This window comes from Orcinus orca, chromosome 15, assembly GCF_937001465.1.
Source record: "Orcinus orca chromosome 15, mOrcOrc1.1, whole genome shotgun sequence".
In the NCBI taxonomy this organism is placed as follows: Eukaryota; Metazoa; Chordata; class Mammalia; order Artiodactyla; family Delphinidae; genus Orcinus; species Orcinus orca.
In genome coordinates, this window is record NC_064573.1 from 40227701 (window position 1) to 40242011 (window position 14311).

Consider the following 14311-nt stretch of genomic DNA (forward strand, 5'->3'; position numbering starts at 1 on the left):
CAGCACTCACACTTGGGTTTCTCACACACTTTGGTGGCTTAATTCACTGGGAGAACTGCTTCCTCCTCTGTCTTCCACAACATGCCTCTGTCATAACACGTTTCTCCTCTGGGAATTATTTTGTTCATATGGAACACAAATTTATTAACTCAATAAATATTTATTAGCAATGCCTCAGAAGTGGGGCATATAAAGATGAATAAGACGTGGCTCCTACCCTCCAAATTTGCCCATCATCTACTTGGGAGAAGGAGTCAAAACTAGTTAATTTTAATACAACACATTTTAAGGGCAGAGTCCATGTCTTACTCAACTATCATCCCCAGTCTATCGTAGCACCTAGAACATAGCGAGTTCTTAATACATGTTAGTTAAATTAATGAATGCACAAGTTGAAATGTTCTGATTTACCACTTAAGTTTTATACTGAGCAATACTAAGTTTTGAGGAAAACTACAAAGGTTAACTTAAGGGCCCTTCATATTAGATGGTGCAGTCACGTGAGACGTTGAATTTAGAAGGGATCACAGACATAATTACTCTTGTTTTGGACAGACTAACGTTAACATGTGAACACATAGAAATAAATCCCTTATTTGGCCCTGGCATCGCTTTGGGCTCCCCATAATGTTAGCAAAACATCCAGGAAAATAATTCCTCATAGCACTGGGCCAGGTGAGTTTGCCAGGAGTTTGTCTAGAATGGAGAATGGAAGGGGCCAAATCTGTTGACATGTCTCCCTCTCTCCCATGAAATCCCACCTGCCACTCATCCAAAGTACATCTGACAGGAAGACGAGTGACATTACGGATGTTCCATTTATCTACAATTATGAAAATTCTTTGGAAAGAGCTTCCATTTTAGCAACATGTAGGGATCTTGGAACAAGGTACTTCCCACTAGCACAAAATTTTAGTGAGTAGAGAATGTGGACATCTTGGATTTAAGATGTGCTAAGAAAAAAATCACCAAGCCAAGTACATTTTAAAGAGGGAGGCACCTACATAATAAAACGCCAAGAGAAGAACATTTGGTTTCGTGTGACTCTTCTCTTTTTCCTTCATTCTCACCCATCCATAGAGCCTCACATGTAAACAACACGTTTTGTTGGTGTATTTTGCAGTGCATATTCCATTGAACATCAGAATCATTTTTACAACTCAAAAGGCAGAAGGATTTTGGCAGAGTTCCAGGATTATTTCGTATCCATGCATCTGAAATAGTGCTGTGGTACCTTTCATCATGTCGGGGGCTCAGCAGTGGGATGGGATATTCAAATGGCTCAGCAAGGTTCAAGATGTCAAACAACGAGGAAAATTCCAGAATTTTGTATTCTCTACGAAAGACTATTATACGATGGATTTGGAGCTCTGGATGGCTGTCATAAAACTGACTGTAAATCTACAGTGTAAAACGTGTTAAGTCCAAATAGCTCTTTCACATACACTCTGTCAAATATGTCTAAAGATCACAAACTGGAAAGGTTAGGAATGTGAGCATAATAATAATATTCTGTAATAAGCAGGGTAAGTCTGGGGGAAAAAAGCACATTAATTCTCATATAAAAAGATGAAACAGAAAGCGTGAATGGAGCTGAATTTAAACTGATGCCTGAAACAAAAGGATTTTCTCCCACTTGCCTCACCTAGTAGGAAGCTGTATGACCTGCAAATTATCTAACCTTTTTATGTCTCAGCTTCATCACTTACTCAACCTGAAAAATTATAATAATGTAACGCCAAACCAGTAAGATTATTGGCACATGGTAAATGCTGAGTACATCTTAGCATAATTATAATATTATTAACATCATTAGAGAATTTGTATTAAGAACTGACATAGAGAATGGACTTGAGGACACGGGGAGGGGGAAGGGTAAGCGGGGACGAAGTGAGAGAGTGGCATGGATATATATGCACTACCAAATGTAAAATAGATAGCTAGTGGGAAGCAGCCGCGTAGCACAGGGAGATCAGCTCGGTGCTTTGTGATCACCTAGAGGGGTGGGATAGGGAGGGTGGGAGGGAGACGCAAGAAGGAGGAGATATGGGGATATATGTATATGTATAGCTGATTCACTTTGTTATAAAGCAGAAACTAACTCACCATTGTAAAGCAATTATATTCCAGTAAAGATGTTAAAAAAAAAATCTGACTCTACATTAAAAAAAAAAGAAAAAAGAATTGACCTCCAAAAATAGAAAAACCACTGTTTAATATATATCATTGTCCTACTTCAAGTTTTCGAATATATGTGGAAATAATATTCGCTAAAAGTGAGGCCCCTGTCATATAATCTACTTTATGAGGAACTGTGCCAAGAAGGGAGGCTCCTGAATTGAAATGAGATTAAGTCAACTGACGAAAGTTGATGTTAGTGTTTCCCGGGGAAGCAGGAAGAGGGTAAAGAGAAGCACGTTAAAGTCTGTTGTGAAAATGGGATCCGCCCACATTAGTAACCATGGACATCTAGTGATCTTCTCTGTGGAGGAGAAGTGAAAACAGAGGGTATGAATCTAGATGACAGAGCAAACTTAGACCCGCTAGATTTAGTAAAAGATTGGAGATTAAGGAGGGCTTAATCTCAGAAAAAGAATGAAAAGAAATTAGTGTGATAAGAGCTAAGTCCACCTTTGATTTTCATTCATTTATTCATTCACTCACTGATTCATTATGAGCTGGATATTGGCTCAGGTGCTGTACATATAAAGAAAAAGACACGGTCCCACTTGAAAGTAGCTTGTGGGGGTCAGTCAGATAAGCAGAGAGACAGGGATCTCAAGAGACTATCAAGAGTCATGTTCAAGGAACAGTGGGACCTGGCAGAGGGTGAGCAGCTTGGCCATGAGAGCTGAAGGGCTTCACAGTGTATCAGCGTCTATGACCCCACCTCTCCAAAAGGCCATACATGATCAACTTTGAAGAATTATTTTCTAGGTAACCATTATACCTCAATAAAGGTATATATGTTTGTTTTTTTTTAAAAGAATTATTTTCATCTTGTACCTTTCCGCCATTTTTTTGTTGTTGTTACTTTCAATTCCCTAAAAAGTAATAACAGTAAAAGTCCTTAGAACACTTCAAAGAGATTTTCACCCCCACTGGGATATGGACAAGAAGGGAGAGGAAAAGGGCTGCTGAGTTAGTGGGTTCTGAAAGAGAGAGCCTCAGGGGAAGGCTCCTGCCACCAAACAGGGAAGGAGGCAAGGCAGGCCAGTTCCTGGGGGACACGGAAGGAAAGAGAGAAGAGGAGGAGACTGACTTAAGGCTCTGGTCATTTCCTTGTATTCTTCTTCCCTGTCAGCCCTGCTCCCTTCTTCTGAGACCTCCTTTCCCATGCTTCCCAGGCACACCCCTCCATTTCCCTAGAGACACTTAGAGAAGAAAGCATCTGGCTGTAGAAAGGGTCTGCTTAGAAGTTGGCTGGTTAATAGCCCACTAGGTGATATCCCTCCCAAGTATCCTTTTTTTTTTTTTTTAAGAAGATGTTGGGGGTAGGAGTTTATTAATTAATTTATTTATTTTTGCTGTGTTGGGTCTTCGTTTCTGTGCGAGGGCTTTCTCCAGTTGTGGCAAGCGGGGGCCACTCTTCATTGTGGTGTGCGGGCCTCTCACTATCGCAGCCTCTCTTGTTGGAGAGCACAGGCTCCAGATGCGCAGGCTCAGTAGTTGTGGCTCATGGGCCTAGTTGCTCGGCGGCATGTGGGATCTTCCCAGACCAGGGCTCGAACCCGTGTCCCCTGCATTAGCAGGCAGATTCTCAACCACTGCGCCACCACAGGGAAGCCCCCAAGTATCCATTTTTAGAAGGAAAGTGATCAAGACAGAAACCTTCTAGACTGAAGGGACTGCCTATTCAGTGACAGGACGGCAAGCATGGCATAGGCCATTGGAGGCAAATGCTAGCTCTTGACAGTCTATGAATCATCCTATGTATGTAGTGATGTACTGTATCTTGAGGCTGACTTGGCCAAAGAGCAGAGAAACCTCACAACCGGGAAACTGACCAGAGCCTGCGGCAAGCATGCCTGTGTGAGAACTGAGATCCAGGGATTCTGGCGGGGAGAGGAACAGAAGGGTGCTACTCTTGGGGAACTATGGTTGTGGGAAAGTGAGTCTGGTTCTCAGGGATGCATCCAAGTCACGTGGACCTTGATCCTCATTTCAGGTCACTATTTCTTGGCAGAGTTCAACTGGCTGGGGCTGGTGAACTTTAAGGCACAAGGAAACTAATGAACGTATTTCTTTGAATACAAATTCTTATTCTTCATGGGTTTAAATTACTGTCTTTCCTTTAAATTTTTTTTTTTACATGACCTCTTTATAGAGTCCAGGTTGTTAAGGCATCTCTAACTCTTTTATTTTGGATTTTTCCTCTCTTTTTCTTTTAGTATGTCCATTTAAAATACAGCAAATGAGGGGAAAATCTCCTAAATGTTTCAGTGATTTTGTAATAGCAACAGCACATCATTGATCTACCAGTATCGGGCTCATTCATGTCTACCAAAATACAGAAGGCTCCCTTAAATACTTGGGTTCTGCAAATTAATGCCATTTGCAGCAACATGGATACAAGCAGAGATTATCATACTAAGTGAAGTAAGTCAGAAGGAGAAAGACAAATACCACATGATATCCTTTATATGTGGAATCTAAAATATGACACAAATTAACCTATCTACAAACAGAAACAGACTCATGGACATAGAGAACAGACTTGTGGTTGCCAAGGGGGAGGGGGTTGGGAGGGGGATGGAGTGGGAGGTTGGGATCAGCAGATGTAAGCTATTATATATAGAATGGATAAACAACAAGGTCCTACCGTAAAGCACAGGGAACTATGTTCAGCATCCTATGATAAACCATAATGGAAAAGAATATGAAAAAGGAACGTATATATATGTATAACTGAATCACTTTGCTATACAGCAGAAATTAACACAACATTGTAAATCAATTATACTTCAATAAAAAATAAATATTTGGGTATTATGGGATAGGTAGTAGGAAGTGACATCAGATTTCCATACTGGATCTCAATTGGATAATTAGAAGTTTACTATTATAAGAGATAGAATTGAACAGTCATTTTATTCTTGTTTCTATTCTTATATTCACTTCTAAATTGTATTTCCAGGTACTGGGACTTCCTGACGGCTCACCTCTCACATTGTCTAAAATTTAAAATCCATCAGACAGAAAATTTGTTTTTCAGTAGAACTGCCTGTATTCATTTGCTCTGCCAAAGGAGAGCAGGCAGAAGCATCTGCAGACTGGGGTCTCTATGTGGATGTGTCTGTGAAATCTACAATGAGATTTCTTTGGGTGGATGTGTTTCTAAATCTACTACAATGAGATTACTGAAAGAATACATCAGGGGCCTTCCTATCTGTAAGAAGATTAGGAATCAAACATCTCTTCTGAACATTTTTGTGAACTACTTTTTTTTTTTAACATCTTTATTGGAGTATAATTGCTTTACAATGGTGTGTTAGTTTCTGCTTTATAACAAAGTGAATCAGTTATATATATACATATATCCCCATATCTCTTCCCTCTTGCGTCTCCCTCCCTCCCACCCTCCCTATCCCACCCCTCTAGGTGGTCAGAAACCACTGAGCTGATCTCCCTGTGCTATGTGGCTGCTTCCCACTAGCTATCTATTTTACGTTTGGTAGTGTATATATGTCCATGCCACTCTCTCACTTTGTCACAGCTTACCCCTCCCCCTCCCCATATCCTCAAGTCCATTCTCTAGTAGGTCTGTGTCTTTATTCCCGTCTTACCCCTAGGTTCTTCATGACATTTTTTTTCTTATATTCCATATATATGTGTTAGCATAGAGTATTTGTTTTTCTCTTTCTGACTTACTTCACTATGTATGACAGACTCTAGGTCCATACACCTCACTACAAATATCTCTATTTCGTTTCTTTTTATGGCTGAGTAACATTCCATTGTATATATGTGCTACATCTTCTTTATCCATTCATCCGATGATGGACACTTAGGTTGCTTCCATGTCCTGGCTATTGTAAATAGAGCTGCAATGAACATTTTGGTACATGACTCTTTTTTTTTTTGTTTCGTTTTTTGTGGTACGCGGGCCTCTCACTGCTGTGGCCTCTCCGTTGCGGAGCACAGGCTCTGAACGCGCAGGCTTCGGACGCGCAGGCTCAGCGGCCATGGCCCATGGGCCCAGCCGCCCTGCGGCATGTGGGATCCTCCCGGACCGGGGCACGAACCCGTGTCCCCTGCATCGGCAGGCGGACTCTCAACCACTGCGCCACCAGGGAAGCCCCCATGACTTTTTTTGAATTATGGTTTTCTCAGGGTATATGCCCAGTAGTGAGATTGCTGGGTCATATGGTAGTTCTATTTTTAGTTTTTTAAGGAACCTCCATACTGTTCTCCATAGTGGCTGTATCAATTTACATTCTCACCAACAGGGCAAGCTTTTGCACAGCAAAGGAAACCATAAACAAGACCAAAAGACAACCCTCAGAATGGGAGAAAATATTTGCAAATGAAGCAACTGACAAAGGATTAATCTCCAAGATTTACAAGCAGCTCATGCAGCTCAATAACAAAAAAACAAACAACCCAATCCAAAAATGGGCAGAAGACCTAAACAGACATTTCTCCAAAGAAGATATACAGATTGCCAACAAACACATGAAAGAATGCTCAACATCATTAATCATTAGAGAAATGCAAATCAAAACTACAATGAGATAGCATCTCACACCGGTCAGAATGGCCGTCATCAAAAAATCTAGAAACAATAAATGCTGGAGAGGTGTGGAGAAAAGTGAACTACTCTTTACCTTGGTATAATCCTTAAGCTTAGCATCCAACAATCTTGCAATGATTCAGCTACATTATCATAGCTATTTAGAGAACATTTACAGCTCTGTTTTTTGAAATGCTCTTCCCAATATTTCCAAACAAAAGTGAAAAATCTATTAGGTTAAGCCCCATCTGTTTCACAAAATACCCCAACCTTATTGTTAATTTGGCCCCATTTCTGTATTTACAGAGTTGGTCCAAATTATAATTATTATTATTTTTTTGCGGTAGGCGGGCCTCTCACTGCTGTGGCCTCTCCCGTTGCGGAGCACAGGCTCCGGACGCGCAGGCCCAGCGGCCATGGCTCACGGGCCCAGCCGCTCGGCGGCATGTGGGATCTTCCCGGACTGGGGCATGAACCCATGTCCCCTGCATCGGCAGGCGGACTCTCAACCACTGCGCCACCAGGGAAGCCCCCAAATTATTTTTTAGCTTTGATTCCTTATCAAAGCTTTGAATCCTCTAGAAATACCCCAAGATGTAGCAGGAAATTCTCTCTATTTACATTTTCCATTGTTATAACAAATGAAGCTCCTGAAGACTTCAGTAACAGGTCTGAAAGCTGCCATGATCTTGTTAAGGGGACACGACAGAAATGCTGTTATAGAAATTCCACGGCTTGGTTCCACTCTGCCACCTGTCATGTGGAACCACATCTTCCTCTTCCAGCCCTGTCGCTTGGCTACCACAGTGATTAGCCCAAAGCAGTACATCACTTCTGAAGGCTGCACAGACTAAGCATGGAATCTATCAGGCTGGACTACTTGTTTATTTCAACTTCAGAATTTCTCAAAATATTAACACGTAGACAATAATGTATATTGGTCAAACTGAGCATGCACAATTCTGTCACCACGCTAGGTCGCAACGTGACAGCTGGTGACTTTTGTGAGCGGCATAATAACATTAGCCTGGCTGGAACATCTCCAGTGCTGGGTTTAAATATTCCCAAGCATTGGCTAGACAACGAGACTAAGCAAAATCTTCTGAGATTCTTAAAATGGGATTGCTGAAAGATCAAGCTAGCAATTTACCTTCTTAATATTCAAAACCAGGGGTGAAATTGGAGGTGCTGATCCTATATCTAGCCTAGGGGCCATCAGCAAACCCCCCTTTGTAATTTTCGGCTGATAATGTGATTCAGGGGAGGTTTTACATTTCACAGCGCTGCCACATGTGTCTTGGAAAAAAAATAGAAGCTGAATCTCTAAATCCCCACTCTGCCACTATCATGCTGAGAGCCACTGGACCTGCCGATTGTCAATGGACAAGTGACAATCTCTCTGTACTTCGGGTCCTTCATCTGTAAAATGAGAGGTTTGGAAGAATGGTCTTTAAGATCTCAGACAGTTCTGAAATTCCCTAGGTCTGCGAGGGGAAGTTATAAGATAATGAGGCTGAGTTTCAGTCATGGTGTGTGGATGGCATCACGTTGTTTTACATGGTACATTATCGACCAGTCCATTTAATGCAAGTCACGGCCACTTTTACTAGGCTGGTCAAGAAAGGAACACTTTTCAACATCTGTTTGCTCTGGGGTCTTGTTATGACACCTCAGAAGCACTGTCTTAGATAATTTGCAAAGGAGAGCGTTAAAAACATCCTCCCACATCATGGTTCATTAAATCGCTCCACAGGCCTATCACGCAACACTTCCAAGCGTCCATAGCTTCTAGGAAGCATGGGATGAGTTAAATAAAGGTCAGCACATAAAATACAATTGTCCTCCACTTCCTATGGAGCTATTTTACTCTCTAAGTCATTTCCAAAGCATTTAAAATTTATATCAAACACATAGAAACTTTATTGAGATAAGTATCTGACTAAGAAAAAAAGAAGCAGTTGGTTACTCTAGAAAATTCTTTGGAATAAAGACCAAGAAGCGCAAGAGGAAGGGGAGACCGAACATGTAGTGAGTCACAGATATGCAGAGGGAGCTTACGGATCAAAGGCGGCCAGCAGGAAGTTTAGCAGGAGGCTGATGGACTGCTCCACCTGAATTTGGTGAGTCGTTGGCATCCTTTTGTTGAGCTGGTAAAAAATGGTGGAGAGCACAGCCTCCAATCGGGCCACGTTGAGTTCTATGTTTGGGTCCACGTTGTTCAGACCATTTTCCCTCAAAGCTTCTATGACGTTCCAAATGTCCACCAGGTGCACTACATACAATGAAAGCAGAGTGGACACATCAGACCAGAGTGCATGGAAAGGTAAATTCATTATTATACATGTACCATCTGTCCTCTTTTGTCAAGATGCCTCATACGCTTTGGTATGTGTTCCACTACTACAGGAGTTGACATCAGTAAAGGCACATAGTGCAGGATCTCAAAGAGCTGATGTACAAGGTGTAAACAGCAAACAAATGATTTTCTGAACATCACAGTAGAGAGTTATTTCTATTCTTCATAATAGACCCTTGAAATACTTACATGTGAGGAATGTGAGAATCAAAGAAGTTAACCGACAAATGCAAAGGTCCGAGGGAAGTCACCTGGCATTTGTATCCAGGTCTAGTTGGCTTTTTAAAATATTGAGATATAATTGGTATATAACACTGTGTAAGTTTCAGGTGTTGATTTGATACATTTCTATATTGATTTGATACATTTCTATATTGCAGTATGATTACCACCATAGCGTTAGCTAACACATCATGTTCCATAATTATCAGTTCTTTTTTGTGGCGAGAACTTTTAAGATCTAGTTTCTTAGCAACTCTGAAGTATATAGTACTTGTGATTAAAATTAACAAGTCTATGTGGCTTTAAAGCATTTTCCCACTTGTACACACTGACCCCTTACAAAGAAAAGAGAAAACCAACACTTAAATTCTAGTGTTTGAAAGGCTATCAAAACTGCATTTGAGCATTTAAAATATTTTCATTTATTTACGTATTTTTAGTAGTATGAGGTTTGAAATAAGAAAAAAGGGAAAGTTAAAGTAAGCAGGAAGGCAGGCGGGGGAAAAGGAAAAGTTATCTCTACAATGCAGCAGTACAACTAAGGCACAGATCACTTAACTCACCTGATCAAGAACAATTTCTTGGTTCCATTGTTAGTAAGCTCGTGTAACTTAAGTCATGGTTACTTTCACTAGGATAGTCAAGAAATCCATTTCTATTTCTTTCCTGTTCACCCCGAGGTCTTGTTATGACATTCCCAGATAACACCACCACAATCAAGACGATGGACACATGTATCAACCCCAAAGGTCTCCTCGCGCACCTTCTGATCCATCCTGCTCCCCACTCCAGGCAACCACAGATCTGCTTTCCATCACGATTTTCTAGAATTCTGTATCGCTGGAATCATACCATATGTACTCTTTTTTTGGTCTGTATTCTTTTACGTAGTGTAACTATTTTGAGAATCATCTATGTTGTTGCATGATAGTAGTCTGCTCCTTTTTTTTTTTTACTGCTGAATGGTATTCTGTTAAATGGATATGCCACCATTGGGTTATCAACTCACCTGTTGACGGACATTTGTGTTGCTCCAGTTATTGGTTATTATGAATAAAGCTGCTATGAACGATCATGTACAAATCTTTGTATAGACATATACTTCCATTTCTTTTGGTAAATACTTAGAAACAAAGTGGCTACGTTGTATGGTAGGTGTATGTTTAATTATGAAACTTCCAAAGTGTTTTTCAAAGTAGTGGTAGTGTTTTACACTCCCATCAGGAGTGTGAGAGTTCCAGATTCTCCACATCCTCACCAAGTTTAAGGTTCACTTTTCATTACACTTTGGTGCTTGAAAATAAATATGTTGATTTTCTCAATGAAGTATATACTTATGTTTTAATTCCTGAGAACTACACACACCACATATGCTTTTCCACCAACAACTTTCAAGTTTTAGTCTCTTATCTCTTTGCTCACTTCTGATCCTATATTTGAAAAACAAAACTAACATCTATTGAGATCCTGGACTTGAAGTTGTAATTAACACCGGACTTGGAGTCCAAAGACCTAGGTCCACATCTAGCTCTTCTACTACAAGTGCATACCCTTTTAGCCTTGACTTACAGCCTCACTTTCCTCACCTATAAAGTGGGAATTGTGTTCATTAAATGGAAAAATGCATGAAATCCAAAGTGGTAGTGCCTGGTACATGGGTACAACACATTATACATGAACAAGTGAGTAATGTGAGTCATGTCAAAAGAAAACTTTTTGGCATATCTCTGGTTTGGAGCCGAGGAATACAAATCACTTTCCAACTGAATTACTTAAATATTTATTAGATTTGGATGAATTCAGATGTGATTCCAATTTTGCAACCTTCTCTGTATATCACATAACAAGGATGTTCTTTGTATTTCTTGATGTTATTTATCCAATTTTTCAATTTAGCAGGTGAGGTACTCCAAGGGAGATAGCATTACAAGTTGAATTTATTTATTAATTAAATTTTCTTGAGGGAAAGAGCTGGTATTCCTATAATTATTCCCTATATGTTTGATCAACAAATCCTCTGGATCTAGTCCTTGGGGATGTCTGGGTACAGGATACAAAGAGAGCAGTGATGATGAGATCTCCCCCATCGTCCTGGTTGGTATCTGTGCCCAGGTAACCATAGGAAGTGGAGTACTGAACTATTCTGATCTGAATCCTGGCTACGGATCACATGAAACAGGCATTGGAGAAGAGGAATATGGACTGTGAACTTGAGCACAGGAGGGAGATGGCTACAAGGCAGGAAATGGCTGCTGGTGGAGGGAGATAGTCTGGACGGCTAGGTCTCTCCTGAGGAGACGTTGTAGAGCACAGGAAGGCCCTCAGGATTCCCACAAGCGGAATAACACAGGTCCACGGGAGTGGCCAACAGACCCATAGGGAGGTTCCTTAGGCAATTTAGCCTCTGCGTGTTCAGCCTATACTCACCTCTTCTCTTCCAAACCCACTTTCTCTGGGGTTCCCTTCTCTAGTGAATGGCACTAGCCCCTGTCCCTCCCCCTGGTCCAGCCAGAATCTGCATTTCATCCCTGGGTCCTCACATCCCACATGTACTCAGTGACCAAGTCCTATGAATATATCCCTTAAATGTCACTTTAACGCCTCCATTTCCACGGACCCTTATTTGCATCACCCAATTCCATCATCCATTGCTGTCTTCACGATCTCTTATTGGTTGACTAAATCAGTTCTTTTGCCTTTATTCTTTCTCCATTCCAATTCTTCCTACACACTGCAGTCAGAGTGATATTTCTGAACTGCAAATCTGACATGTCACTTGTATGCTGCTGAAAGTCCTTTAATAGCTTCTCATTAATTTGAAATCCAAACTCTTCAACATGTCTTGCAAAGTTCTTTTTGATCTGGCCTCATTTACTTCATATCTATGTCTCATCCACCGTAACTTAGTGTCAATACCATTTCTTCAAGGATGTCTTCTGGATCCCCTGCCTCTAGGTTTTGTATCCCTCCTATGTGTCACCTTAGAATCCTATTATTCCTCATCACAGTATTTGTGGACTCTCTGTACAGACCAGCTGGTCATCTGTTTCCACCAGCTGGTCATCTGTTTCCGCCTCTGCATCGCACACGCCACAGAAAGAGACTGCCTGTCATGATAATTGTTCACACCCCTAGCACTGTCACAGGGCCTCACACATCATAGGAGCTTAATGAATATTTGTTGGCTAAGTGAGTGCATGACAAGGAAATGACAACAGTGAAACAGGGTCTTCTAAGGATGCATTCAATTGCTAATGACACAACAAGGCGTAGTCATGAACAATCACACAAGCCTTGGATTGAATCTTAGATATATCAACAGTCAAATTACTTGACTTCTCTGGATCTTCATCTTAGAAAAGCGGGGCTGATAACCGTCCTTACCTTCTGATGATGACTATGAAGGTTAAATGGGATGATGCCGGTAAAATGCTTGGCATAAGGCATATACCATAGGAAATAATAATGGCCTATGATTATAGACAAGTAAAACATCTGAAAATCACATGAAAGTTATTAAAAATAAATCTGTTCTGTATTTGTGTCTTTACACACCTAAGGTCTCAATATAAGGAAAAATAAAATACTAACTCTGGCTGTGAGAATAGATAGTAATAAGTGACTTAAAAAAAAACCTAGTTTTCATAATTATGTGCTGGGCACTGTGGTGGGTCCTGGGGACTCGATGGCAAACCATACAGGTGTGGTTCCTGCCTCATGGACTTACAGTCTGGTGGGGATACAGGCATGCCTCACTATCGCACAAACAGAAAATCAGAAATCATGATTTACTGTGACAGACAGGGTGCCAGGTACAAAACAGGATTACGACATGGTCGTGAAGGGGCCTGAAGAAGGTGGAGGAGCACTGTAACTGCTATAAGGATTTTGGTCTTTATGCTAAGACACGGGTTTTGAACAGCAGAGTGACATGGTCAGTCATGCAGCTTAAAAATATCATTTCTGACAGTGAGGGAAGAAAGGAGCAGAGGTGGACAGGCACACATGCAGAAATCGCTGGAGACTATGGCTCTAGTCCAAGTAAGAGACTGTGGCATTTTTACATAGGGGATGGCAGTACGCAGACAACTATAATTACGCACATTATTTTCTAGGAATGGCAGAGTGGAAACGGTACAGATTTTGCCATCACAAAGACTGAGGTTTCACTCCTGGCTCCACTAATAACTGTGAAACTGTGGGCAAGTTATCTCACCTCCATACAGTTTATTATTCCCTTTTTAGAAATGAGAAAGCTAATGCCACCCAGAGGGAGTTGTAGTGAAGATAAAAGAGAAAAGGTATACACAAGGGCTGACCACAGGGCTTGGCACATAATATTTTGTGTTAAAATAATTAAACACTCTCTGATCTGCAGCCATGCTATGCTATTATTAATTTACAAGATTTATTATGAATCCAAACTTAAGCTTTAGCCCAGTCCTCCAAATTAAATAAACTAATTAACATACAATTTTGAGCATATATTATGTAGGTGATATCAGAGAAGCACAAACACCATCCCAGCCACAAAAGCAGATACCTATTCAGTTTGGTTGTCAAATATTCTGCGTTAGTGGAGTTTGAATTGATTTCACTGTATTTGTTAACAGAGACCTGGTAAGGAAGGCCTGCTTTCATAAAGATTTCTTGGAAGCTTTATTTCACTGGTAACTACTTTGAGAGGTTCAGATCACAGCACAGAGTGATACAAGTTGTACACGTTCCTGGGTGGTTGATTGGGTTTCCACCTGATTTCCCTACTGGCTATCCATTATGACCTTGAGCAAGCCACTTAATGTCCTTAAGTTTCAGTTTCCTCATCTGTAAAATGTGGACAATAACAGCTTTTCCATTACAGGGTTATTGTGGGAAGCAAATGAGATAATCCATGTAAAGCACTTCACATAGTGCTTAGTGCATAACAAGCATTCAATACCTATTATTATTGAAAAAGGTAAGTATCACAAGCCTTTTGCTTAATTAAATAGGAACATTAA

General features: G+C 40.8%; 1 protein-coding gene across 30 annotated transcripts in view; it reads right to left on the reverse strand.

Moving 5' to 3' along the window:
• DTNA (dystrobrevin alpha) overlaps positions 1–14311 on the reverse strand; it is a 390891-nt gene that overhangs the window by 85140 nt on the left and 291440 nt on the right. For all 30 annotated transcript variants that reach the window (XM_033435206.2, XM_033435230.2, XM_049697961.1 and 27 more), the window contains one exon: positions 8792–9005. In XM_033435206.2, coding sequence (XP_033291097.1) covers positions 8792–9005 — 214 coding nt within the window. The remainder of the gene's footprint in view (positions 1–8791; positions 9006–14311) is intronic.